Source organism: Petromyzon marinus, chromosome 72 (genome assembly GCF_048934315.1).
Source record: "Petromyzon marinus isolate PM22_M1 ecotype Great Lakes invasive population chromosome 72, UKy_Petmar_22M1.pri1.0, whole genome shotgun sequence".
NCBI lineage: Eukaryota > Metazoa > Chordata > Hyperoartia > Petromyzontiformes > Petromyzontidae > Petromyzon > Petromyzon marinus.
This window is the reverse complement of record NC_133738.1, coordinates 3,886,401-3,913,799: the sequence shown is the minus strand read 5'-3', so window position 1 is coordinate 3,913,799 and position 27,399 is coordinate 3,886,401. Positions and strand designations below refer to the sequence as shown.

Genomic DNA, 27,399 nt, shown 5'->3' with positions numbered 1-27,399 from the left:
TCCCCATACGTCACATTCTCCGTGTACGTCACAATCTCTCCGTATGTCACAATCTCCCCCTCGTCACAATCTCCCCGTACGTCACAATCTCCCCCATCATCACAATTTCCCCGTCATCACAATCTCCCCTCGTCACAATCTTCCCGTACGTCACAATCTCTCTATACGTCACAATCTCCGTGTACGTCACAATCTCCCCGTACTTCACAATATCCCCGTACGTCACAATCTCCCCCTCGTCACAATCTCCCCGTACGTCACAATCTCCCCCTCGTCACAATCTCCCTGTACGTCACAATCTCCCCCTCGTTACAATTTCCCCGTACGTCACAATCTCCCCCATCATCACAATTTCCCCGTCATCACAATCTCCCCTCGTCACAATCTTCCCGTACGTCACAATCTCTCCATACGTCACAATCTCCGTGTACGTCACAATATCCCCGTACGTCACAATCTCCCCCTCGTCACAATCTCCCCGTACGTCACAATCTCCCCCTCGTCACAATCTCCCCCTCGTCACAATCTCCCCTCGTCACAATCTCCCTGTATGTCACAATCTCCCCCTCGTTACAATCTCCCCCTCGTCAGAATCTCCCAGTACGTCACAATCTCCCTGTACGTCACAATCTCCCCGTACGTCACAATCTCCCCCTCGTCACAATCTCCCCGTACTTCACAATCTCCCCGTACGTCACAATCTCCCCGTACGTCACAATATCCCCGTACTTCACAATCTCCCCATTGTCACAATCTCCCTGTACGTCACAATCTCCCCCTCGTCACAATCTCCCCCTCGTCACAATCTCCCCGTACGTCACAATCTCCCTGTACGTCACAATCTCCCCGTACGTCACAATCTCCCCGTACGTCACAATCTCCCCGTACGTCACAATCTCCCCGTACTTCACAATCTCCCCCTCGTCACAATCTCCCCATACGTCACAATCTCCCCATACCTCACAATCTCCCTGTATATCACAATCTCCCTGTATGTCACAATCTCCCTGTACGTCACAATCTCCCTGTACGTCACAATCTCCCTGTTTGTCACAATCTCCCCCTTGTCACAATCTCACCCTCGTCACAATCTCACCGTTCGTCACAATTTCCCCAATCTCACCATCATCACAATCTCCCTGTATGTCACAATCTCCCCGTACGTCACAATCTCCCTGTAGTCACAATCTCACCGCATGTCACAATCTCCCCCTCGTCACAATCTCCCCCTAGTCACAATCTCCCCGTACGTCACAATCTCCCCCTCGTCACCATCTCTCCCTAGTCATAATCTCACTGTACGTCACAATCTCCCTGTTCATCACAATCTCCCCGTACGTCACAATCTCCCTGTACGTCACAATCTCCCTGTACATCACAATCTCCCCCTCGTCACAATCTCCCCCTCGTCACAATCTCCCCCTCATTACAATCTCCCCGTACGTCACAATCTCCCCCATCATCACAATCTCCCCGTCAGCACAATCTCCCGGTACGTCACAATATTCCCGTACGTCACATTCTCCCCATACGTCACAATCTCCCTGTACATCACAATCTCCCCCATCATCACAATCTCCCCATCATCACAATCTCCCCATCATCACAATCTCCCCGTACGTCACAATCTCCCCCATCATCACAATCTCCCCGTCATCACAATCTCCCCGTATGTCACAATCTTCCCGTACGTCACAATCTCCCCATACATCACAATCTCCCTGTACGTCACAATCTCCCCATACGTCACAATCTCCCCCTCGTCACAATCTCCCCGTACGTCACAATCTCCCCCATCATCACAATCTCCCCGTCATCACAATCTCCCCTCGTCACAATCTCCCTGTACGTCACAATCTCCCCGTACGTCACAATCTCCCTGTACGTCACAATCTCCTCACCGTTACAACCTCCCTGTACGTCACAGTCTCCCCTTCCTCACAATCTCCCTCTCGTCACAATCTCCCCCTCGTCACAATCTCCCCGTACGTCACAATCTCCCCTACCATCACAATCTCCCCGTCAGCACAATCTCCCCGTACGTCACAATCTTCCCGTATGTCACAATCTCCCAATACGTCACAATCTCCCTGTACGTCACAATCTCCCCCATCATCACAATCTCCCCGTCATCACAATCTCCCCGTACGTCACAATCTCCCCCATCATCACAATCTCCCCGTCATCACAATCTCCCCGTACGTCACAATCTTCCCGTACGTCACAATCTCCCCATACGTCACAATCTCCCTGTACGTTACAATCTCCCCGTACATCACAATCTCGCCCTCGTCACAATCTCCCCGTACGTCACAATCTCCCCCATCATCACAATCTCCCCGTCATAACAATCTCCCCTCGTCACAATCTTCCCGTACGTCACAATCTCCCCATACGTCACAATCTCCCTGTATGTCACAATCTCCCCGTACGTCACAATCTCCCCCTCGTCACAATCTTCCCGTAGGTCACAATCTCCCCATACGTCACAATCTCCCCGTACGTCACAATCTCCCCATCATCACAATCTCCCAGTACGTCACAATATCCCCGTACGTCACAATCTCCCCCTCGTCACAATCTCCCCGTACGTCACAATCTCCCCCATCATCACAATCTCCCCTCGTCACAATCTTCCCGTACGTCACAATCTCCCCATACGTCACATTCTCCGTGTACGTCACAATCTCTCCGTATGTCACAATCTCCCCCTCGTCACAATCTCCCCGTACGTCACAATCTCCCCCATCATCACAATTTCCCCGTCATCACAATCTCCCCTCGTCACAATCTTCCCGTACGTCACAATCTCTCTATACGTCACAATCTCCGTGTACGTCACAATCTCCCCGTACTTCACAATATCCCCGTACGTCACAATCTCCCCCTCGTCACAATCTCCCCGTACGTCACAATCTCCCCCTCGTCACAATCTCCCTGTACGTCACAATCTCCCCCTCGTTACAATTTCCCCGTACGTCACAATCTCCCCCATCATCACAATTTCCCCGTCATCACAATCTCCCCTCGTCACAATCTTCCCGTACGTCACAATCTCCCTGTACGTCACAATCTCCCCGTACGTCACAATCTCCCTGTACGTCACAATCTCCTCACCGTTACAATCTCCCTGTACGTCACAATCTCCCCCTCGTCACAATCTCCCCCTCGTCACAATCTCCCCCTCGTCACAATCTCCCCGTACGTCACAATCTCCCCCATCATCACAATCTCCCCGTCAGCACAATCTCCCCGTATGTCACAATCTTCCCGTACGTCACAATCTCCCCATACGTCACAATCTCCCTGTACGTCACAATCTCCCCCATCATCACAATATCCCCGTCATCACAATCTCCCCGTACGTCACAATCTCCCCCATCATCACAATCTCCCCATCATCACAATCTCCCCGTACGTCACAATCTTCCCGTACGTCACAATCTCCCCATACGTCACAATCTCCCTGTACGTCACAATCTCCCCGTACATCACAATCTCCCCCTCGTCACAATCTCCCCGTACGTCACAATCTCCCCCATCATCACAATCTCCCCGTCATCACAATCTCCCCTCGTCACAATCTTCCCGTAGGTCACAATCTCCCCATACGTCACAATCTCCCCATACGTCACAATCTCCCCATCATCACAATCTCCCAGTACGTCACAATATCCCCGTACGTCACAATCTCCCCCTCGTCACAATCTCCCCGTACGTCACAATCTCCCCCATCATCACAATCTCCCCTCGTCACAATCTTCCCGTACGTCACAATCTCCCCATACGTCACATTCTCCGTGTACGTCACAATCTCTCCGTATGTCACAATCTCCCCCTCGTCACAATCTCCCCGTACGTCACAATCTCCCCCATCATCACAATTTCCCCGTCATCACAATCTCCCCTCGTCACAATCTTCCCGTACGTCACAATCTCTCTATACGTCACAATCTCCGTGTACGTCACAATCTCCCCGTACTTCACAATATCCCCGTACGTCACAATCTCCCCCTCGTCACAATCTCCCCGTACGTCACAATCTCCCCCTCGTCACAATCTCCCTGTACGTCACAATCTCCCCCTCGTTACAATTTCCCCGTACGTCACAATCTCCCCCATCATCACAATTTCCCCGTCATCACAATCTCCCCTCGTCACAATCTTCCCGTACGTCACAATCTCTCCATACGTCACAATCTCCGTGTACGTCACAATATCCCCGTACGTCACAATCTCCCCCTCGTCACAATCTCCCCGTACGTCACAATCTCCCCCTCGTCACAATCTCCCCCTCGTCACAATCTCCCCTCGTCACAATCTCCCTGTATGTCACAATCTCCCCCTCGTTACAATCTCCCCCTCGTCAGAATCTCCCAGTACGTCACAATCTCCCTGTACGTCACAATCTCCCCGTACGTCACAATCTCCCCCTCGTCACAATCTCCCCGTACTTCACAATCTCCCCGTACGTCACAATCTCCCCGTACGTCACAATATCCCCGTACTTCACAATCTCCCCATTGTCACAATCTCCCTGTACGTCACAATATCCCCCTCGTCACAATCTCCCCCTCGTCACAATCTCCCCGTACGTCACAATCTCCCTGTACGTCACAATCTCCCCGTACGTCACAATCTCCCCGTACGTCACAATCTCCCCGTACGTATCAATCTCCCCGTACTTCACAATCTCCCCCTCGTCACAATCTCCCCATACGTCACAATCTCCCCATACCTCACAATCTCCCTGTATGTCACAATCTCCCTGTATGTCACAATCTCCCTGTACGTCACAATCTCCCTGTACGTCACAATCTCCCCGTTTGTCACAATCTCCCCCTTGTCACAATCTCACCCTCGTCACAATCTCACCGTTCGTCACAATTTCCCCAATCTCACCATCATCACAATCTCCCTGTATGTCACAATCTCCCCGTACGTCACAATCTCCCTGTAGTCACAATCTCACCGCATGTCACAATCTCCCCCTCGTCACAATCTCCCCCTAGTCACAATCTCCCCGTACGTCACAATCTCCCCCTCGTCACCATCTCTCCCTAGTCATAATCTCACTGTACGTCACAATCTCCCTGTTCATCACAATCTCCCCGTACGTCACAATCTCCCTGTACGTCACAATCTCCCTGTACATCACAATCTCCCCCTCGTCACAATCTCCCCCTCGTCACAATCTCCCCCTCATTACAATCTCCCCGTACGTCACAATCTCCCCCATCATCACAATCTCCCCGTCAGCACAATCTCCCGGTACGTCACAATATTCCCGTACGTCACATTCTCCCCATACGTCACAATCTCCCTGTACATCACAATCTCCCCCATCATCACAATCTCCCCATCATCACAATCTCCCCATCATCACAATCTCCCCGTACGTCACAATCTCCCCCATCATCACAATCTCCCCGTCATCACAATCTCCCCGTATGTCACAATCTTCCCGTACGTCACAATCTCCCCATACATCACAATCTCCCTGTACGTCACAATCTCCCCATACGTCACAATCTCCCCCTCGTCACAATCTCCCCGTACGTCACAATCTCCCCCATCATCACAATCTCCCCGTCATCACAATCTCCCCTCGTCACAATCTCCCTGTACGTCACAATCTCCCCGTACGTCACAATCTCCCTGTACGTCACAATCTCCTCACCGTTACAACCTCCCTGTACGTCACAGTCTCCCCTTCCTCACAATCTCCCTCTCGTCACAATCTCCCCCTCGTCACAATCTCCCCGTACGTCACAATCTCCCCTACCATCACAATCTCCCCGTCAGCACAATCTCCCCGTACGTCACAATCTTCCCGTATGTCACAATCTCCCAATACGTCACAATCTCCCTGTACGTCACAATCTCCCCCATCATCACAATCTCCCCGTCATCACAATCTCCCCGTACGTCACAATCTCCCCCATCATCACAATCTCCCCGTCATCACAATCTCCCCGTACGTCACAATCTTCCCGTACGTCACAATCTCCCCATACGTCACAATCTCCCTGTACGTTACAATCTCCCCGTACATCACAATCTCGCCCTCGTCACAATCTCCCCGTACGTCACAATCTCCCCCATCATCACAATCTCCCCGTCATAACAATCTCCCCTCGTCACAATCTTCCCGTACGTCACAATCTCCCCATACGTCACAATCTCCCTGTATGTCACAATCTCCCCGTACGTCACAATCTCCCCCTCGTCACAATCTCCCCGTACGTCACAATCTCCCCCATCATCACAATTTCCCTGTCATCACAATCTCCCCTCGTCACAATCTTCCCGTACGTCACAATCTCTCCATACGTCACAATCTCCGTGTACGTCGCAATATCCCCGTACGTCACAATCTCCCCCTCGTTACAATCTCCCCGTACGTCACAATCTCCCCCTCGCCACAATCTCCCCCTCGTCACAATCTCCCCTCGTCACAATCTCCCTGTACGTCACAATCTCCCCCTCGTCACAATCTCCCCCTCGTCACAATCTCCCCGTACGTCACAACCTCCCTGTACGTCACAATCTCCCCCTCGTCACAATCTCCCCCTCGTCACAATCTCCCCCTCGTCACAATCTCCCCGTACGTCACAATCTCCCTGTACGTCACAATCTCCCCATACGTCACAATCACCCCGTACTTCACAATCTCCCCGTACGTCACAATCTCCCCATACGTCACAATCTCCCTGTACGTCACAATCTCCCTGTACGTCACAATCTCCATTTACGTCACAATCTCCCTGTACGTCACAATCTCCCTGTATGTCACAATCTCCCCCTCGTCACAATCTCCCCCTCGTCACAATCTCCCCGTTCGTCACAATTTCCCCAATCTCCCCATCATCACAATCTCCCTGTACGTCACAATCTCCCCGTACGTCACAATCTCCCCGTAGTCACAATCTCACCGTATGTCACAATCTCGCCCTCGTCACAATCTCCCCCTTGTCACAATCTCCCCGTACGTCACAATCTCCCCCTCGTCACCATCTCCCCCTAGTCATAATCTCACCGTACGTCACAATCTCCCTGTACATCACAATCTCCCCGTACGTCACAATCTCCCTGTACGTCACAATCTCCCCGTACGTCACAATCTCCCTGTACGTCACAATCTCCTCACCGTTACAATCTCCCTGTACGTCACAATCTCCCCCTCGTCACAATCTCCCCCTCGTCACAATCTCCCCCTCGTCACAATCTCCCCGTACGTCACAATCTCCCCCATCATCACAATCTCCCCGTCAGCACAATCTCCCCGTATGTCACAATCTTCCCGTACGTCACAATCTCCCCATACGTCACAATCTCCCTGTACGTCACAATCTCCCCCATCATCACAATATCCCCGTCATCACAATCTCCCCGTACGTCACAATCTCCCCCATCATCACAATCTCCCCATCATCACAATCTCCCCGTACGTCACAATCTTCCCGTACGTCACAATCTCCCCATACGTCACAATCTCCCTGTACGTCACAATCTCCCCGTACATCACAATCTCCCCCTCGTCACAATCTCCCCGTACGTCACAATCTCCCCCATCATCACAATCTCCCCGTCATCACAATCTCCCCTCGTCACAATCTTCCCGTAGGTCACAATCTCCCCATACGTCACAATCTCCCCGTACGTCACAATCTCCCCATCATCACAATCTCCCAGTACGTCACAATATCCCCGTACGTCACAATCTCCCCCTCGTCACAATCTCCCCGTACGTCACAATCTCCCCCATCATCACAATCTCCCCTCGTCACAATCTTCCCGTACGTCACAATCTCCCCATACGTCACATTCTCCGTGTACGTCACAATCTCTCCGTATGTCACAATCTCCCCCTCGTCACAATCTCCCCGTACGTCACAATCTCCCCCATCATCACAATTTCCCCGTCATCACAATCTCCCCTCGTCACAATCTTCCCGTACGTCACAATCTCTCTATACGTCACAATCTCCGTGTACGTCACAATCTCCCCGTACTTCACAATATCCCCGTACGTCACAATCTCCCCCTCGTCACAATCTCCCCGTACGTCACAATCTCCCCCTCGTCACAATCTCCCTGTACGTCACAATCTCCCCCTCGTCACAATCTCCCCCTCGTCACAATCTCCCCGTACGTCACAATCTCCCTGTACGTCACAATCTCCCCGTACGTCACAATCACCCCGTACTTCACAGTTAAAAGGGTAAAACCTATTCCTATATCTTGTTACTGGCAAAGGAGGTCTCATAATGTAAATGCTCACCCCGAGCCCTCAATACTCTGATGGTGCGCTGTTTTTGAGCTGTACGCCTTTTGGCGTCTTCTGATCCAACACCAGTGGAGACTAAAGGGGCTCTAAGAAAAGCCGTCTCGGGTGTGGACAAATAAAAATTCAAGGACAGTGCCAATATTATCATTATCAGAGTTGTCTCTTTTGTTTGCATTTTGACTGCTTGTGTTGTGGTTATTGCAAACGTGATGCCTTGAATAAAGGTGTCAGTATTTTTTGTGCCAGTTAAAAGGGCTAAAACCCATTACTATATCTTGTTACTGGCAAAGGAGGTCTCGTAATGTAAAAAATCAAAACTACTCGCCCCTAAAACTTTCGTGGTAACTATTGCATGGCTTTCTATCATGAGCGCGTATTTTCATTTAGATTCATAGGTTGTTGTTGTTGGTGGTGGTGGTTTTTATTCACGACTTTTGCGTGAACGGAAAGGACACAATTCCGCCCATTTTTCTCGTTGAAAATCGGTACATTTAAAAAAAAACATTCGCAGACCTGGTCACAAAAGCAGAGTAATATGAGGCGCACAGAGTAATATGAGGCGCACCGCCCCCCTGATTAATATTCATGAGCTGCAACGCCCCCTCTAATGAATATTCATGAGATGCAACCACGCCCCCCCTCTAATTTATATTCACGAAAAGCAACGCCCCCTAAAAATATATTCATGAGATGCCCCGCCCCCTGATTAATATTCATGAGATGCAACGCCCCCTCCCCCCCGTCTCTCTAATTAATATTCATGAGACACAACGCCCCCTAAAAATATATTCATGAGATGCCCCGCCCCCTGATGAACATGCATGAGATGCAACGCCCCCTCTAATGAATATTCATGAGATGCAACGCCCCCTCACACACTCACATCCGACACACCGCCCCCCCTATGACATCGGCGTTATTGGTACAGCCCGATAGGCGTCATCGCCCGCGGACTCTACCAACTTCCCCAACCCCGCCGCCACGGGGGGGGTGGGTCGGGATCTGTGGTCATGACGTCACAACAGAACATTATTTAAACAACAACAACAACAAAAAACACTCAATTATAATCGCATCGCATTTACCCATTGTTGTTATCGTCGTTGTTGGCGCTACTGCCACGCAGCTATTTAATTAAATTAAAAATAATCGACGTTAATTTAACCACCCCTCCCCGCCGCCTCAACCCCGCTTTAACGTGAATAGTTTCACCCACAGCCGCCAATCTCAGTTGGTACAGTCCACGTAGAGAGTATAAATACGCGGGGTAGTCGGTGACGCGGCTTCCTCTGCGCGCGCACGACGGCCGTTGGTCCCCTTCGCTTCCGCCGCCTCTCTGCCGCGTGTCACTCCGCGCCCGGGACTCTTTTTTTCGTGTGTGCTCTCGCCGCCGGTGCATTTTTGGTAAGCTGGTACGCAACAAACAAAAAGAAGATTTTACAACGAGACAAAAATAAAAAAAATATCCCGCGCGATTCTGGTGCGTTGGCCGGGTTAAATTGCGAGGTGATAATTAACGGAAGTTTTGTAAAACGTTTTTAAAAAAATGTAATTTTAATTTGCGCGTCACGGGTTTTTTATAACATGGTGGCCGGGGTGGGTGGAGGGAGGCGTTTGCATTTCGTAGTCCGCATAGTCGGCGCTCGATCCCCATTGGCCGCGCCCTTTGTGCCACGTGGCGCACCATGCCCGGCGGCGATTGGCGGACGTGGCGGGGCCGGTCAGTGGTGGGCGGAGCTGGAGGCGTATCCGCGGTGGGAAATTAAATTGCGGGGCCTATTTTTTAAAAACCGATAAAGTTGTCAAATTAAAAAAAAAACTTTTAACGTTTAAAAACAAATAATCTTTTTTTAAAATAAGTTTTGTAAAAAATATAATTGTTCGAACGCTTCTATGAAATGTTACGCTCGCAACTGTCAGGATACATTTTAGAAGCTTTACGTTTCCATTGAAAACCTATTTGCCTTAAAACAAATAATTTAAGTGTTCAGTAAGTTTGTGTAGTTGTTTGTGTAGTTTGTGTAGTTGTTTGTGTAGTTGTTGCTTGTGTAGTTGTTTGTGTTGTCCGTAAGTTGCTTTTTGCTGTGTCCTGGTGGGGTGTCACTGTGTGTGTCACTGTGTGTGTCTCACTGTGTGTGTCACTGTCACTGTGTGTGTCACTGTCACTGTGTGTGTCACTGTGTCACTGTGTGTGTCACTGTCACTGTGTGTCACTGTCACTGTGTGTCACTGTCACTGTGTGTGTCACTGTCACTGTGTGTCACTGTCACTGTGTGTGTCACTGTGTGTCACTGTCACTGTGTGTCACTGTCACTGTGTGTGTCACTGTCACTGTGTGTGTCACTGTGTGTGTCACTGTCACTGTGTGTGTCACTGTGTGTCACTGTCACTGTGTGTGTCACTGTCACTGTGTGTCACTTTGTTGTAGTGTGATGCTGATGATTGCAGACACACGCAGACACGCACACGCAGACACCCACACACACACGTCCGTGGTAGTGGTGATAGTGGTTGTGGTAGTGGTGGTAATGGTTGTGGTAGTGGTGGTAGTGGTAGTGGTGGTAGTGGTATTGATCATGATGGTGGTGGTAATGGTAGTGGTGGTAATGGTTGTGGTAGTGGTGGTAGTGGTAATGATCATGATGGTGGTGGTAATGGTTGTGGTGGTAATGGGCGTGGCAGTAATGGTTGTGGTGGTAATGATTGTGGTGGTAATGGTCGTGATGGTGGTGGTAGTGGTTGTGATGGTAATGGTTGTGATGGTAATGGTTGTGGTGGTAATGGTCGTGGTGGTAATGGTCGTGGTGGTAATGGTCGTGGTGGTAATGGTCGTGGTGGTGGTGGTGGTAATGGTTGTGGTGGTAATGGTTGTGGTGGTAATGGTCGTGATGGTGGTGGTAGTGATTGTGGTGGTAATGGTCGTGATGGTGGTAGTGGTTGTGGTGGTAATGGTCGTGATGGTGGTAGTGGTTGTGGTGGTAATGGTTGTGGTGGTAATGGTTGTGGTGGTAATGGTCGTGGTGGTAATGGTCGTGACGGTGGTGGTAATGGTCGTGGTGGTAATGGTCGTGGTGGTAATGGTCGTGGTGGTAATGGTCGTGGTGGTAATGGTCGTGGTGGTAATGGTCGTGGTGGTAATGGTCGTGGTGGTAATGGTCGTGGTGGTAATGGTCGTGGTGGTAATGGTCGTGGTGGTAATGGTCGTGGTGGTAATGGTCGCGGTGGTAATGGTCGCGGTGGTAATGGTCGCGGTGGTAATGGTTGTGACGGTGGTGGTAATGGTGGTGGTGGTTTATCCGTGACCTTTCGTGCGGTGGCGGTGGTGGTGGCGGTGGTGATAATCCGCCGATTTGCTCAGGAATCCCCCTCGCTAATGAGCTCCTCCCTCCCCTCGCCCCCAATCCCGAATTAACTCTTCATTCTCACTCGGTGGGTTTCACGGTGGCCGTGTGGGTGGGTGGGTCAATAGTGGGTGGGTTCACAGTGGCCGTGTGGGTGGGGTTCACGATGGCCGTGTGGGTGGGTCAATGGTGGGTGGGTTCACAGTGGCCGTGTGGGTGAGTGGGTGGATTTCACCGTGGCTGTGTGGGTGGGTGGGTCAATGGTGGGTGGGTTCACAATGGCCATGTGGGTGGGGTTCACGATGGCCGTGTGGGTGAGTGGGTGGATTTCACGGTGGCCGTGTGGGTGGGTGGGTCAATGGTGGGTGGGGTTCACGATGGCCGTGTGGGTGGGTGGGTCAATGGTGGGTGGGTTCACAGTGGCCGTATAGGTTGGTGGGGTTCACGGTGTCCGTGTGGGTGGGCGAGTCAATGGTGGGTGGGGTTCACGATGGCCGTGTGGGTGAGTGGGTGGATTTCACGGTGGCCGTGTGGGTGGGTCGGTCAATGGTGGGTGGCTTCACAATGGCTGTGTGGGTGAGTGGGTGGATTTCACGGTGGCCGTGTGGGTGGGTCAATGGTGGGTGGGTTCACAATGGCCGTGTGGGTGAGTGGGTGGATTTCACGGTGGCCGTGTGGGTGGGTCAATGGTGGGTGGGTTCACAGTGACCGTGTGGGTGGGTGGATTTCACGGTGGCCGTGTGGGTGGGTGAGTCAATGGTGGGTGGGGTTCACGATGGCCGTGTGGGTGAGTGGGTGGATTTCACGGTGGCCGTGTGGGTGAGTGGATTGGTTCACGATGGCCGAGTGGGTGGGTTCACGGTGGGTGGGTGGGGTTCACGATTGCCGTGTGGGTGGGTGGGGTTCACAGTGGCCGTGTGGGTGGGTGGAGTTCACGATGGCCGTGTGGGTGGGGTTGACGGTGGCCGTGTGGGTGGGTTCACGGTGGGTGGAGTTCACGATGGCCGTGTGGGTGGGTTCACGGTGGGTGGATTTCACGGTGACCGTGTGGGTGGGTGGATTGGTTCACGATGGCCGAGTGGGTGGGTGGGGTTCACGGTGTCCGTGTGGGTGGGTGGGTCAATGGTGGGTGGGTTCACAGTGACCGTGTGGGTGGGTGGATTTCACGGTGGCCGTGTGGGTGGGTGAGTCAATGGTGGGTGGGGTTCACGATGGCCGTGTGGGTGAGTGGGTGGATTTCACGGTGGCCGTGTGGGTGAGTGGATTGGTTCACGATGGCCGAGTGGGTGGGTTCACGGTGGGTGGGTGGGGTTCACGATTGCCGTGTGGGTGGGTGGGGTTCACAGTGGCCGTGTGGGTGGGTGGAGTTCACGATGGCCGTGTGGGTGGGGTTGACGGTGGCCGTGTGGGTGGGTTCACGGTGGGTGGAGTTCACGATGGCCGTGTGGGTGGGTTCACGGTGGGTGGATTTCACGGTGACCGTGTGGGTGGGTGGATTGGTTCACGATGGCCGAGTGGGTGGGTTCACGGTGGGTGGAGTTCACGGTGGCCGTGTGGGTGGGTGGGGTTGACGATGGCCGTGTGGGGTGGGTTGTGTTCTGTCGCACAACACTGCAGTTACATCATTATCAAACACAATGCATCGTATAACACTGCAGTTACATTATTGCATCGTGTGTGTGTGTGTGTAGTCCCACCGTGGTGTGATGTCGGCATTCGGTGTGACGCGTGGCGTGTGTGATGTTGTAGAGAGATAGTGTAGCGGTTAGCGCGCTGTCTGTGTGTGTCTGTGTGTGTCTGTGTGTGTCTGTGTGTGTCTGTGTGTGTCTGTGTGTGTCTGTACAGGTGTGTGTGTGTGTGTGGGGAGCGATAGTGTAGTAGTGGTTAGCGCTACGCTGCGCTATGAACCTGGTGACCCGGGTTCGATTCCCGCTCACGGCCAACACCGCCGGTGACGATTATCCGAACCGGTCCCGGGCCTCCCCTAGGTCGACTCGGCCTCAAATGGGTACCCTGGTGCGGTGTCTAAAAACATCGCCACTGGGGAGACAAAGGCGGTCGGGCGTGGTGCCGGCCACCCACCCCCCTCGTGTACCGTTACCGGCCTTCATAGGTGCTCGCTAATAGCACTTGCCCCTACAGTCTGTTAAGGCTACACGGGGGATCTTTGTCTTTTGTGATGTTGCAGAGAGATGGAGCGAACTTTCTTGGCGGTGAAACCCGACGGAGTCCAGAGGGGACTGGTGGGCGAGATTGTGGGCCGCTTCGAGAAGAAGGGATTCCACCTCGTCGCCCTCAAGATGATTCACGTGAGGCGCTCGCTCGGGGGCTCGCTCAGACTCGTTCAGACTCACTCGCTCACTCACTCGCTCATAGACTCGCTCGCTCACTCACTCGCTCATAGACTCGCTCGCTCACTTACTCGCTCATAGACTCGCTCGCTCACTTACTCGCTCATAGACTCGCTCGCTCAGAGACTCGCTCGCTCAGAGACTCGCTCGCTCAGAGACTCGCTCGCTCAGACTCACTCGCTCAGAGACTCGCTCGCTCAGAGACTCGCTCGCTCAGAGACTCGCTCGCTCAGACTCACTCGCTCAGAGACTCGCTCGCTCAGACTCGCTCGCTCAGAGACTCGCTCAGAGACTCGCTCAGGCTCGCTCGCTCAGACTCGCTTGCTCAGAGACTCGCTCGCTCAGAGACTCGCTCGCTCATAGACTCGCTCGCTCAGACTCACCGACGGAGTCCAGAGGGGACTGGTGGGCGAGATTGTGGGCCGCTTCGAGAAGAAGGGATTCCACCTCGTCGCCCTCAAGATGATTCACGTGAGGAGCTCGCTCGCTCGGACTCGGAGGCTCGCTCAGACTCGCTCGCTCAGAGACTCGCTCGCTCAGTCGCTCAGAGACTCGCTCGGGAGGCTCGCTGAGACTCGTTCAGGCTCGCTCGCTCAGACTCACTCGCTCAGACTCGCTTGTTCAGACTCACTCGCTCAGAGACTCGCTCGCTCAGACTCACTCGCTCAGACTCACTCGCTCAGACTCACCGACGGAGTCCAGAGGGGACTGGTGGGCGAGATTGTGGGCCGCTTCGAGAAGAAGGGATTCCACCTCGTCGCCCTCAAGATGATTCACGTGAGGCGCTCGCTCGGGGGCTCGCTCAGACTCGTTCAGACTCGCTCGCTCACTCACTCGCTCATAGACTCGCTCGCTCACTCACTCGCTCATAGACTCGCTCGCTCACTCACTCGCTCATAGGCTCGCTCGCTCACTCACTCGCTCATAGACTCGCTCGCTCACTTACTCGCTCATAGGCTCGCTCGCTCACTCACTCGCTCAGAGACTCGCTCGCTCAGACTCACCGACGGAGTCCAGAGGGGACTGGTGGGCGAGATTGTGGGCCGCTTCGAGAAGAAGGGATTCCACCTCGTCGCCCTCAAGATGATTCACGTGAGGCGCTCGCTCAGGGGCTCGCTCAGACTCGCTCGCTCACTCACTCGCTCATAGACTCACTCGCTCACTCACTCGCTCATAGACTCGCTCGCTCACTCACTCGCTCATAGACTCACTCGCTCACTTACTCGCTCATAGACTCGCTCGCTCAGACTCGCTCGCTCAGAGACTCGCTCGCTCAGACTCGCTCGCTCAGAGACTCACTCGCTCAGACTCGCTCAGACTCGCTCAGACTCGCTCAGACTCGCTCAGACTCGCTCAGACTCGCTCAGACTCGCTCAGACTCGCTCAGACTCGCTCAGACTCGCTCAGACTCGCTCAGACTCGCTCAGACTCGCTCAGACTCGCTCAGACTCGCTCAGACTCGCTCAGACTCGCTCAGACTCGCTCAGACTCGCTCAGACTCGCTCAGACTCGCTCAGACTCGCTCAGACTCGCTCAGACTCGCTCAGACTCGCTCAGACTCGCTCAGACTCGCTCAGACTCGCTCAGACTCGCTCAGACTCGCTCAGACTCGCTCAGACTCGCTCAGACTCGCTCAGACTCGCTCAGACTCGCTCAGACTCGCTCAGACTCGCTCAGACTCGCTCAGACTCGCTCAGACTCGCTCAGACTCGCTCAGACTCGCTCAGACTCGCTCAGACTCGCTCAGACTCGCTCAGACTCGCTCAGACTCGCTCAGACTCGCTCAGACTCGCTCAGACTCGCTCAGACTCGCTCAGACTCGCTCAGACTCGCTCAGACTCGCTCAGACTCGCTCAGACTCGCTCAGACTCGCTCAGACTCGCTCAGACTCGCTCAGACTCGCTCAGACTCGCTCAGACTCGCTCAGACTCGCTCAGACTCGCTCAGACTCGCTCAGACTCGCTCAGACTCGCTCAGACTCGCTCAGACTCGCTCAGACTCGCTCAGACTCGCTCAGACTCGCTCAGACTCGCTCAGACTCGCTCAGACTCGCTCAGACTCGCTCAGACTCGCTCAGACTCGCTCAGACTCGCTCAGACTCGCTCAGACTCGCTCAGACTCGCTCAGACTCGCTCAGACTCGCTCAGACTCGCTCAGACTCGCTCAGACTCGCTCAGACTCGCTCAGACTCGCTCAGACTCGCTCAGACTCGCTCAGACTCGCTCAGACTCGCTCAGACTCGCTCAGACTCGCTCAGACTCGCTCAGACTCGCTCAGACTCGCTCAGACTCGCTCAGACTCGCTCAGACTCGCTCAGACTCGCTCAGACTCGCTCAGACTCGCTCAGACTCGCTCAGGCTCGCTCAGGCTCGCTCAGGCTCGCTCAGAGAATCGAGATGATTCACGCGAGTACTTGCAGACACCACTCCACTTACAACCCACAGATCCACCCCTACAGAGACCCACAGATCCACCCCTACAGAGACCCACAGATCCACACCTACAGAGACCCACAGATCCACACCTACAGAGACCCACAGATCCACACCTCCCAGAGACCCACAGATCCACACCTCCCAGAGACCCACACCTCCAGAAACCCACAGATCCACACCTCCCAGAGACCCACAGATCCACACCTCCAGAGACCCACAGATCCACACCTACAGAGACCCACGCCTCCAGAGACCCACAGATCCACACCTACAGAGACCCACAGATCCACACCTACAGAGACCCACAGATCTACACCTACAGAGACCCACAGATCCACACCTCCAGAGACCCACGGATCTACACCTCCAGAGACCCACAGATCCACGAGACCTCCAGTGACCCACAGATCCACACCTCCAGAGACCCCACATATCCACGAGACCTCCTGTAGGCCAGGCGAGGTAGTCAACATCTCACCACTGGGATAGAGACGCGCACGGACCCCACATCATACAGCAGGTATCGTCAGTGTCACGGCATCGAACCCGCGAGTCCTCCTGTAGACCGGGCGAGGTAGTCAACATCTCACCGCCTGAGAGAGACGCACACACTGGTGGATCCATTGGGGGGGGGGTGTGGGGTGGGGGTAGCACGTGCCCTAATTTTCCAGCAGATCATTGGGGTTTATTAATAACTAGCCCTTTGCCCCATCCCTGGCGACGGGGGTTGTGATATCCGGCGGACCAATTTGCGCGCAGGGTATCATCGTTCGTACCCTGTGTGGAAATGTTACCGGCGGCGAACCTCGCGCGAAACGTTGCCGTCCAAGCTCTTCGGTGAATTTCCACCGCAGCGCTTGTACGTGTTTTTTAACCGGCCTTCAATCGGGGGGCCCCATTTCTTTTTTCCTAGGTACGCGCGAGCTGCAATATTAAAGCCGTGGCGTTCACATTTTCGCGGGTGGCGATTGTTTTAAAAAAAACAAAATTTTTTCTTGAGGATGAAATTATTATTTTTCTCGATTTACTTTCACGTGAATCTCTCGCACTGCGTAGCTCCGCATTTGAACTCGCCCCTGGGGTTTTCTCCGACGCCTTATTTCCCTCCTCCCCCTCCCCCTGCTATAGCCCGCCATTGGTTGCAATCGTTTCGAATTGGCCCGTACCGGCCGTCTGGGAAACGTGACGGAGAGACGCGCAAATGTTTTTTTTTTATCGTCGGCCGGAAGCGAAAAATTTTGACTCTCGCTACCCTCCCCCCGCCCCCCTTTTATAGTTCATAGTTAGTTCATTTATTTTGGTATAGCCCCTGTGAGCCATTTGGCTCTTGAATCGGGTGCTACCGCAACAAACCAACAAAAAACACGAACAAGGAAAACATCTTAAAGTGACTTTGTGTGTGTTGACTGTGTGCAAACAGAAAATCCAGGAAAAAAAATATCAAAATGTTCCTGAAGTAGCTCCGTGTACACCACCCAAGGCTGTGTGCAAAAATCCCAGTGGGATGCAAGTCAAAATAACAACAACAACAACAACAACCACAACAACAACAACAACCACAAGACGACTAAGATTAAGGCCATCAGTCTAACTCCGTACTACAATAAACAAAAAAACATGGCCAAAACAAACAAAAAAAACTTTTCGAAATCACCAAAATAAAAGCCATAAATGCAACGTAACGGTGATCATAGGGACCGTGACCGAATGTTTTAACAATAAACTACGTAAATAAATTATAACACCCAAAATCTAGGGCCATAATTTAGGCCACTGAATGGCAGCGGCAGCTAGGGGGGTGTGTACAACTCTTCTAGAGCAGTTTTTGAGTGAAGATCTCATAGCTGGTGATTCAAGTTTCAGTTTATTGGCAATAGCATTCCAGACCCTGGGGGGCATCAATTAGCAAAAGGCCCTTCCTCCGTTTTTTTGTACGGCAATAGGGGAATGTGAAGCTGGTCAATGATGGGCTTTCGAGCGCTGAAGAAATAATTACCGGGGGTACCAAATCATAGGCACTGTGACCGAATGTTTAACAATAAACCACATAAATAAATTATAACACCCAAAATCTAGGGCCATAATTTAGGCCACTGAATGGCAGTGGCAGCTAGGGGGGTGTGTACAACTCCTCTAGAGCAGTTTTTTGAGCGAAGATCTCTCATTGGTAGCGATTCAAGTTTCAGTTTATTGGCAATAGCATTCCAGACCCTGGGGGGCATCAATTAGCAAAAGGCCCTTCCTCCTGTTTTTGTACGGCAATAGGGGAATGTGAAGCTGGTCAATGATGGGCTTTCGAGCGCTGAAGAAATAATTACCGGGGGTACCAAATCATAGGCACTGTGACCGAATGTTTAACAATAAACCACGTAAATAAATTATAACACCCAAAATCTAGGGCCATAATTTAGGCCACTGAATGGCAGTGGCAGCTAGGGGGGTGTGTACAACTCCTCTAGAGCAGTTTTTGAGCGAAGATCTCATAGCTGGTGATTCAAGTTGCAGTTTATTGGCAATAGCATTCCAGACCCTGGGGGGCATCAATAGCAAAAGCCCTTCCTCCGGTTTTTGTACGGCAATAGGGGAATGTGAAGCTGGTCAATGATGGGCTTTCGAGCGCTGAAGAAATAATTACCGGGGGTACCAAATCATAGGGACTGTGACCGAATGTTTAACAATAAACTACATAAATAAATTATAACACCAAAATCTAGGGCCATAATTTAGGCCACTGAATGGCAGTGGCAGCTAGGGGGGTGTGTACAACTCCTCTAGAGCAGTTTTTGAGCGAAGATCTCTCATAGGTAACGATTCAAGTTTCAGTTTATTGGCAATAGCATTCCAGACCCTGGGGGGCATCAATTAGCAAAAGGCCCTTCCTCCGGTTTTTGTACGGCAATAGGGGAATGTGAAGCTGGTCAATGATGGGCTTTCGAGCGCCGAAGAAATAATTACCGGGGGTACCAAATCCGCCCTGGTTTGCCGCGTGTTTATTGTTCATTTGATTAACTTCGGTGGGGGTAAATGTGAACGCTATAAAACGAGTTTCCGTGAAGTAGTTTGTTTGTTTTTTAATTTGCTTGCGGTGGTAATGAGAGGGGTGGGTGGGGTGCCTCTTTAACGTACTGATGCGGCGGCGATTTTAATATATTTTTCCACCGCCACGCTCTTTCCCGTGGAAATGAAACGCCGTCGTATTTGAAGCGACTTCGCACGGGGCGGGGGGGGGGATAAAATAAAAATCTTTCAGCCCGCTCGACCTTGTTCCGCGCGGGTGTGAACATCCACCCGCTCGGGATTATTGAGATTGAGCTCCTCACCTCCTCCACCACCACCTTCACCTCCACCACCACCTTAACCTCCACCACCACCTTAACCTCCACCACCACCTTAACCTCCACCAGCACCACCTTCACCACCACCACCTCCTCCACCACCACCTTCACCTCCACCACCACCTTCACCTCCACCACCACCACCACCACTACCTTCATCTCCTCCACCACCACCTTCACCACCAGCATCTCCTCCACCACCACCTTCACCTCCACCACCAGCATCTCCACCACCACCTCCACCACCTTCACCACCACCCTCACCACCTCCACCACCACCACCTTCATCTCCACCACCACCTCCACCACCACCTCCTTCACCTCCACCACCACCACCTTCACCACCACCATCACCTTCACCACCACCACCTTCACCACCACCATCACCTTCACCACCACCACCATCACCACCACCACCTTCACCTCCACCACCACCTTCACCTCCACCACCACCTTCACCTCCACCACCACCTTCACCTCCACCACCACCACCTCCTTCACCTCCACCACCACCTTCACCTCCACCACCACCTTCACCTCCACCACCACCACCTCCTTCACCTCCACCACCACCTTCACCTCCACCACCACCTTCACCTTCACCTCCACCACCACCTCCACCACCAGCATCTCCACCACCACCTTCACCACCACCTTCACCACCACCTCCACCACCACCTTCACCACCACCACCACCTTCACCACCACCACCCCCACCACCACCACCAGCAGCCAAGGAAGGCCCAAGGTGGAGGGGGAGGGGGGGAAGGTTTTTCTCTGACGTCACCATTCTCACGCCAAAACTCGTGGGCGTCCCTGGCCACCCCAGAACGCCCAGCGGCTGTCTTGTGACTGACCCGCCGATTTATAAAACCGCTGGATTTTTACTTCACCCGGCTTGGATTCGTGTCTTGGATTAAGTCGGGGTGGTGGCTGGTGGCGGCGGTGGTGGTGGTGGTGGGTGGTGGTGGTGGGCGGTGGTGGTGGCTGGTGGCAGTGGTGGTGGTGGTGGTGGTGGGTGGCGGTGGTGGTGGTGGGCGGTGGTGGTGGTGGGCGGTGGTGGTGGTGGGCGGTGGTGGTGGTGGGCGGTGGTGGTGGTGGGCGGTGGTGGTGTGTGGTGGTGGTGGTGGGGGGCGAGATGCGTGACGTCAGGCATGCGGGTGGCATCGCAGGATGTGACGTCAGCGCTCGCTTGCCGTGCACCACGTGTCCTCCGTTGATGCGCCTCCCCCCTACCTGAAAATCCTGGCTCCTCTATACCATTGCCCAACACGGGCTGCACATAAACAGCAGCAGCAGCAGGCATCGTCAGGGTAACAGGGATAGAAGCCACGACCTCCTGTAGACCAGGCGAGGTAGTCAACATCTAGAGAGAGAGAGAGAGACAGACTCCACATACACAGCAGTAGCAGACATCGTCAGGGTAACAGGGATGGAACCCACGACCTCCTGTAGACCGGGCGAGGTAGTCAACATCTACACAGACAGACACACACACAGACTCCAAATATACAGCAGTAGCAGTAGTAGCGGGCATCGTCAGGGATACAGGGATAGAACCCACGACCTCCTGTAGACCGGGCGAGGTAGTCAACATCTACACAGAGAGAGACACACACAGAATCTTCAAATCTGCAGCAGCAGCAGGCATTGTCAGGGTTACAGGGATAGAACCCACGACCTCCTGTAGACCGGGCGAGGTAGTCAACATCTACACACAGACACACACACACAGACTCCACATATACAGCAGTAGTAGTAGCGGGCATCGTCATGGATACAGGGATAGAAGCCACGACCTCCTGTATACCAGGCGAGGTAGTCAACATCTACACAGAGACACACACACAGACTCCAGATATACAGCAGTAGTAGTAGTAGTAGCGGGCATCGTCAGGGTAACAGGGATAGAAGCCACGACCTCCTGTATACCAGGCGAGGTAGTCAACATCTACACAGAGAGAGACACACACAGACTCCACATATACAGCAGTAGTAGCAGTAGTAGCGGGCATCGTCATGGATACAGGGATGGAACCCACGACCTCCTGTAGACCAGGCGAGGTAGTCAACATCTACACAGAGAGAGACACAGACTTCAGATATATACAGCAGCAGCAGTAGCAGGCATCGTCAGGGCTAAAGGGATAGAACCCACGACCTCCTGTATACCAGGTGAGGTAGTCAACATCTACACAGAGAGAGACACACACAGACTCCACATACACAGCAGTAGCAGCAGGCATCGTCAGGGTTACAGGGATAGAAGCCACGACCTCCTGTAGACCAGGCGAGGTAGTCAACATCTACACAGACAGACACACACAGACTCCAAATATACAGCAGCAGCAGTAGCAGGCATCGTCAGGGTTACAGGGATAGAACCCACGATCTCCTGTATACCAAGCGAGGTAGTCAACATCTACACAGAGAGAGAGACACACACAGACTCTTCAAATCTACAGCAGCAGCAGGCATTGTCAGGGTTACAGGGATAGAACCCACGACCTCCTGTAGACCGGGCGAGGTAGTCAACATCTACACACAGACACACACACACAGACTCCACATATACAGCAGTAGTAGTAGTAGTAGCGTGCATCGTCATGGATACAGGGATAGAAGCCACGACCTCCTGTATACCAGGCGAGGTAGTCAACATCTACACAGAGACACACACAGACTCCAGATATACAGCAGTAGTAGTAGTAGCGGGCATCGTCAGGGTAACAGGGATAGAAGCCACGACCTCCTGTAGACCAGGCGAGGTAGTCAACATCTACACAGACAGACACACACAGACTCCAAATATACAGCAGCAGCAGTAGCAGGCATCGTCAGGGTTACAGGGATAGAACCCACGATCTCCTGTATACCAAGCGAGGTAGTCAACATCTACACAGAGAGAGAGACACACACACAGACTCTTCAAATCTACAGCAGCAGCAGGCATTGTCAGGGTTACAGGGATAGAACCCACGACCTCCTGTAGACCAGGTGAGGTAGTCAACATCTACACAGAGAGAGAGACACACACAGACTCCAAATATACAGCAGTAGCAGCAGGCATTGTCAGGATTACAGGGATGGAACCCACGACCTCCTGTAGACCGGGCGAGGTAGTCAACATCTACACAGAGACACACACACAGACTCCAGATATACAGCAGTAGTAGCAGCAGGCATCGTCAGGGTAACAGGGATAGAACCCACGACCTCCTGTAGACCGGGTGAGGTAGTCAACATCTACACAGAGAGAGAGACACACAGACTCCAGATATATGCAGTAGCAGGCATCGTCAGGGTAACAGGGATAGAACCCACGACCTCCTGTATACCAGGCGAGGTAGTCAACATCTACACAGAGAGAGACACACACAGACTCCACATATACAGCAGTAGTAGCAGTAGTAGCGGGCATCGTCAGGGATACAGGGATAGAAGCCACGACCTCCTGTAGACCGGGTGAGGTAGTCAACATCTACACAGAGAGACACACACACAGACTCCAAATCTACAGCAGCAGCAGCAGGCATTGTCAGGGATACAGGGAGAGAACCCACGACCTCCTGTAGACCGGGCGAGGTAGTCAACATCTACACAGAGACACACAGACTCCAAATCTACAGCAGCAGCAGCAGGCATTGTCAGGGATACAGGGAGAGAACCCACGACCTCCTGTAGACCAGGCGAGGTAGTCAACATCTCACCACTGGGAGAGGGAGACACAGACTCCAGATATGCAGCAGCAGCAGGCATCGTCAGGGTCTGGGATTGAACCCTGGTGGTGGTGGTGGGTGGTGGTGGGTGGTTGTTGGTGGTGGGTGGTTGTTGGTGGTGGTGGGTGGTTGTTGGTGGTGGTGGGTGGTTGTTGGTGGTGGTGGGTGGTTGTTGGTGGTGGTGGTGGTGGTGGGTGGTGGTGGTGGTGGTGGTTGGTGGTGGTTGTTGTTGTTGTTAATGGTTGTTGTTGTTGTTGACAGGCGTCACGTGAGCTGCTGCAACAGCACTACATTGACCTGAAGGATCGCCCCTTCTACCCGGGCCTGGTGGAATACATGCACTCTGGGCCTGTCGTGGCCATGGTGAGTCGCCCGCTCGCTCACCCACTCGCTCGCCCGCACGCTCGTCCATCCATCCACTCATCCACTCACTCACCCACATGCTCACCCACTCACCCGCACGCTCCACCTGCTCATCCACTCACTCACCCACCCACTTGCTCACCCACCCACTCGCTAGACACTGCTGCTGCTACTCGCTAGCTAACAGCACTTGCCCCTACAGCCCTGCCGGAGGCTACCTGGGGGAGCTTTATCTGTGTGTGTGTTGTGTGTAGTACATAGACACTGCTGCTGCTACTCGCTAGCTAACAGCACTTGCCCCTACAGCCCTGCTAGAGGCTACCTGGGGGTAGCTTTATCTGTGTGTGGTGTGTGTAGTACATAGACACTGCTGCTGCTACTTGCTAGCTAACAGCACTTGCCCCTGCAGCCCTGCTAGAGGCTACCTGGGGGAGCTTTGTCTGTGTGTGGTGTGTGTAGTACATAGACACTGCTGCTGCTACTCGCTAGCTAACAGCACTTGCCCCTACAGCCCTGCTAGAGGCTACCTGGTGGAGCTTTATCTGTGTGTGTGGTGTGTGTAGTACATAGACACTGCTGCTGCTACTCGCTAGCTAACAGCACTTGCCCCTACAGCCCTGCTAGAGTCTACCTGGGTGAGCTTTGTCTGTGTGTGTGGTGTGTGTAGTACATAGACACTGCTGCTGCTACTCGCTAGCTAACAGCACTTGCCCCTACAGCCCTGCCGGAGCCTACCTGGGGGAGCTTTATCTGTGTGTGTGTTGTGTGTAGTATATAGACACTGCTGCTGCTACTCGCTAGCTAGCAGCACTTGCCCCTACAGCCCTGCTAGAGGCTACCTGGGGGTAGCTTTATCTGTGTGTGGTGTGTGTAGTACATAGACACTGCTGCTGCTACTCGCTAGCTAACAGCACTTGCCCCTGCAGCCCTGCTAGAGGCTACCTGGGGGAGCTTTGTCTGTGTGTGGTGTGTGTAGTACATAGACACTGCTGCTGCTACTCGCTAGCTAACAGCACTTGCCCCTACAGCCCTGCTAGAGGCTACCTGGTGGAGCTTTATCTGTGTGTGTGGTGTGTGTAGTACATAGACACTGCTGCTGCTACTCGCTAGCTAACAGCACTTGCCCCTGCAGCCCTGCCGGAGGCTACCTGGGGGAGCTTTATCTGTGTGTGTGGTGTGTGTAGTACATAGACACTGCTGCTGCTACTCGCTAGCTAACAGCACTTGCCCCTGCAGCCCTGCTAGAGGCTACCTGGGGGAGCTTTATCTGTGTGTGGTGTGTGTAGTACATAGACACTGCTGCTGCTACTCGCTAGCTAACAGCACTTGCCCCTGCAGCCCTGTCGGAGGCTACCTGGGGTAGCTTTGTCTGTGTGTGTGTTGTGTGTAGTACATAGACACTGCTGATACTCGCTACTAACAGCACTTGCCCCTACAGCCCTGCTAGAGGCTACCTGGTGGAGCTTTATCTGTGTGTGGTGTGTGTAGTACATAGACACTGCTGCTGCTACTCGCTAGCTAGCAGCACTTGCCCCTGCAGCCCTGTCGGAGGCTACCTGGGGGAGCTTTGTCTGTGTGTGTGGTGTGTGTAGTACATAGACACTGCTGCTGCTACTCGCTAGCTAACAGCACTTGCCCCTACAGCCCTGCCGGAGGCTACCTGGGGGAGCTTTATCTGTGTGTGGTGTGTGTAGTACATAGACACTACTGCTGCTACTCGCTAGCTAACAGCACTTGCCCCTGCAGCCCTGTCGGAGGCTACCTGGGGTAGCTTTGTCTGTGTGTGTGTTGTGTGTAGTACATAGACACTGCTGATACTCGCTACTAACAGCACTTGCCCCTACAGCCCTGCTAGAGGCTACCTGGTGGAGCTTTATCTGTGTGTGTGGTGTGTGTAGTACATAGACACTGCTGCTGCTACTCGCTAGCTAGCAGCACTTGCCCCTGCAGCCCTGTCGGAGGCTACCTGGGGGAGCTTTGTCTGTGTGTGTGGTGTGTGTAGTACATAGACACTGCTGCTGCTACTCGTTAGCTAACAGCACTTGCCCCTACAGCCCTGCCGGAGGCTACCTGGGGGTAGCTTTGTCTGTGTGTGGTGTGTGTAGTACATAGACACTGCTGCTGCTACTCGCTAGCTAACAGCACTTGCCCCTACAGCCCTGCTAGAGGCTACCTGGTGGAGCTTTGTCTGTGTGCGTGGTGTGTGTAGTACATAGACACTGCTGCTGCTACTCGCTAGCTAACAGCACTTGCCCCTACAGCCTTGCTAGAGGCTACCTGGGGGAGCTTTATCTGTGTGTGTGGTGTGTGTAGTACATAGACACTGCTGCTGCTACTCGCCAGCTAACAACACTTGCCCCTACAGCCCTGCTAGAGGCTACCTGGGGTAGCTTTGTCTGTGTGTGTGTGGTGTGTGTAGTACATAGACACTGCTGCTGCTACTCGCTAGCTAACAGCACTTGCCCCTGCAGCCCTGCTAGAGGCTACCTGGGGGAGCTTTATCTGTGTGTGTGGTGTGTGTAGTACATAGACACTGCTGCTGCTACTCGCTAGCTAACAGCACTTGCCCCTACAGCCCTGTCGGAGGCTACCTGGTGGAGCTTTGTCTGTGTGTGTGGTGTGTGTAGTACATAGACACTGCTGCTGCTACTCGCTAGCTAACAGCACTTGCCCCTGCAGCCCTGCCGGAGGCTACCTGGGGGTAGCTTTGTCTGTGTGTGTGGTGTGTGTAGTACATAGACACTGCTGCTGCTACTCGCTAGCTAACAGCACTTGCCCCTACAGCCCTGCTAGAGGCTACCTGGGGGAGCTTTGTCTGTGTGCGTGGTGTGTGTAGTACATAGACACTGCTGCTGCTACTCGCTAGCTAACAGCACTTGCCCCTACAGCCCTGCCGGAGGCTACCTGGGGGTAGCTTTGTCTGTGTGTGTGGTCTGTGTAGTACATAGACACTGCTGCTTCTACTCGCTAGCTAACAGCACTTGGCCCTACAGCCCTGCTAGAGGCTACCTGGGGGTAGCTTTGTCTGTGTGTGTGGTGTGTGTAGTACATAGACACTGCTGCTGCTACTCGCTAGCTAACAGCACTTGCCCCTACAGCCCTGCTAGAGGCTACCTGGGGTAGCTTTGTCTGTGTGTGTGTGGTGTGTGTAGTACATAGACACTGCTGCTGCTACTCGCTAGCTAACAGCACTTGCCCCTACAGCCCTGCCGGAGGCTACCTGGGGGTAGCTTTGTCTGTGTGCGTGGTGTGTGTAGTACATAGACACTGCTGCTGCTACTCGCTAGCTAACAGCACTTGCCCCTACAGCCCTGCTAGAGGCTACCTGGTGGAGCTTTATCTGTGTGTGTGGTGTGTGTAGTACATAGACACTGCTGCTGCTACTCGCTAGCTAGCAGCACTTGCCCCTGCAGCCCTGTCGGAGGCTACCTGGGGGTAGCTTTGTCTGTGTGCGTGGTGTGTGTAGTACATAGACACTGCTGCTGCTATTCGCTAGCTAACAGCACTTGCCCCTGCAGCCCTGCTAGAGGCTACCTGGGGGAGCTTTATCTGTGTGTGTGCGCTC

General features: G+C 53.3%; 1 protein-coding gene and 1 long non-coding RNA gene across 4 annotated transcripts in view; one reads left to right on the top strand and one right to left on the bottom strand.

Moving 5' to 3' along the window:
• Positions 1–9,555: 9,555 nt before the first annotated feature.
• LOC116938091 (nucleoside diphosphate kinase-like) overlaps positions 9,556–27,399 on the top strand; it is a 31,786-nt gene continuing 13,942 nt past the window's right edge. Inside the window, exons 1-3 of one of the 3 annotated variants that reach the window (XM_076055671.1) lie at positions 9,556–9,694; positions 13,820–13,973; positions 23,733–23,834. In XM_076055671.1, the coding sequence (XP_075911786.1) occupies positions 13,824–13,973; positions 23,733–23,834 (252 nt within the window). In that variant the 5' untranslated portion in view covers positions 9,556–9,694; positions 13,820–13,823. Of the gene's footprint in view, positions 9,695–13,819; positions 13,974–14,962; positions 15,075–16,379; positions 16,388–23,732; positions 23,835–27,399 lie in introns of those variants that run through there. The other 2 variants (XM_032945278.2, XM_076055670.1) reach the window with 2 other exon arrangements.
• On the bottom strand, positions 23,944–27,388 carry LOC142906924 (uncharacterized). The gene is made up of 4 exons (XR_012930559.1): positions 27,264–27,388; positions 26,530–27,159; positions 25,905–26,321; positions 23,944–25,086 (listed from the first exon to the last, which is right to left on the bottom strand). It is a non-coding gene; the product is annotated as an uncharacterized LOC142906924 (long non-coding RNA).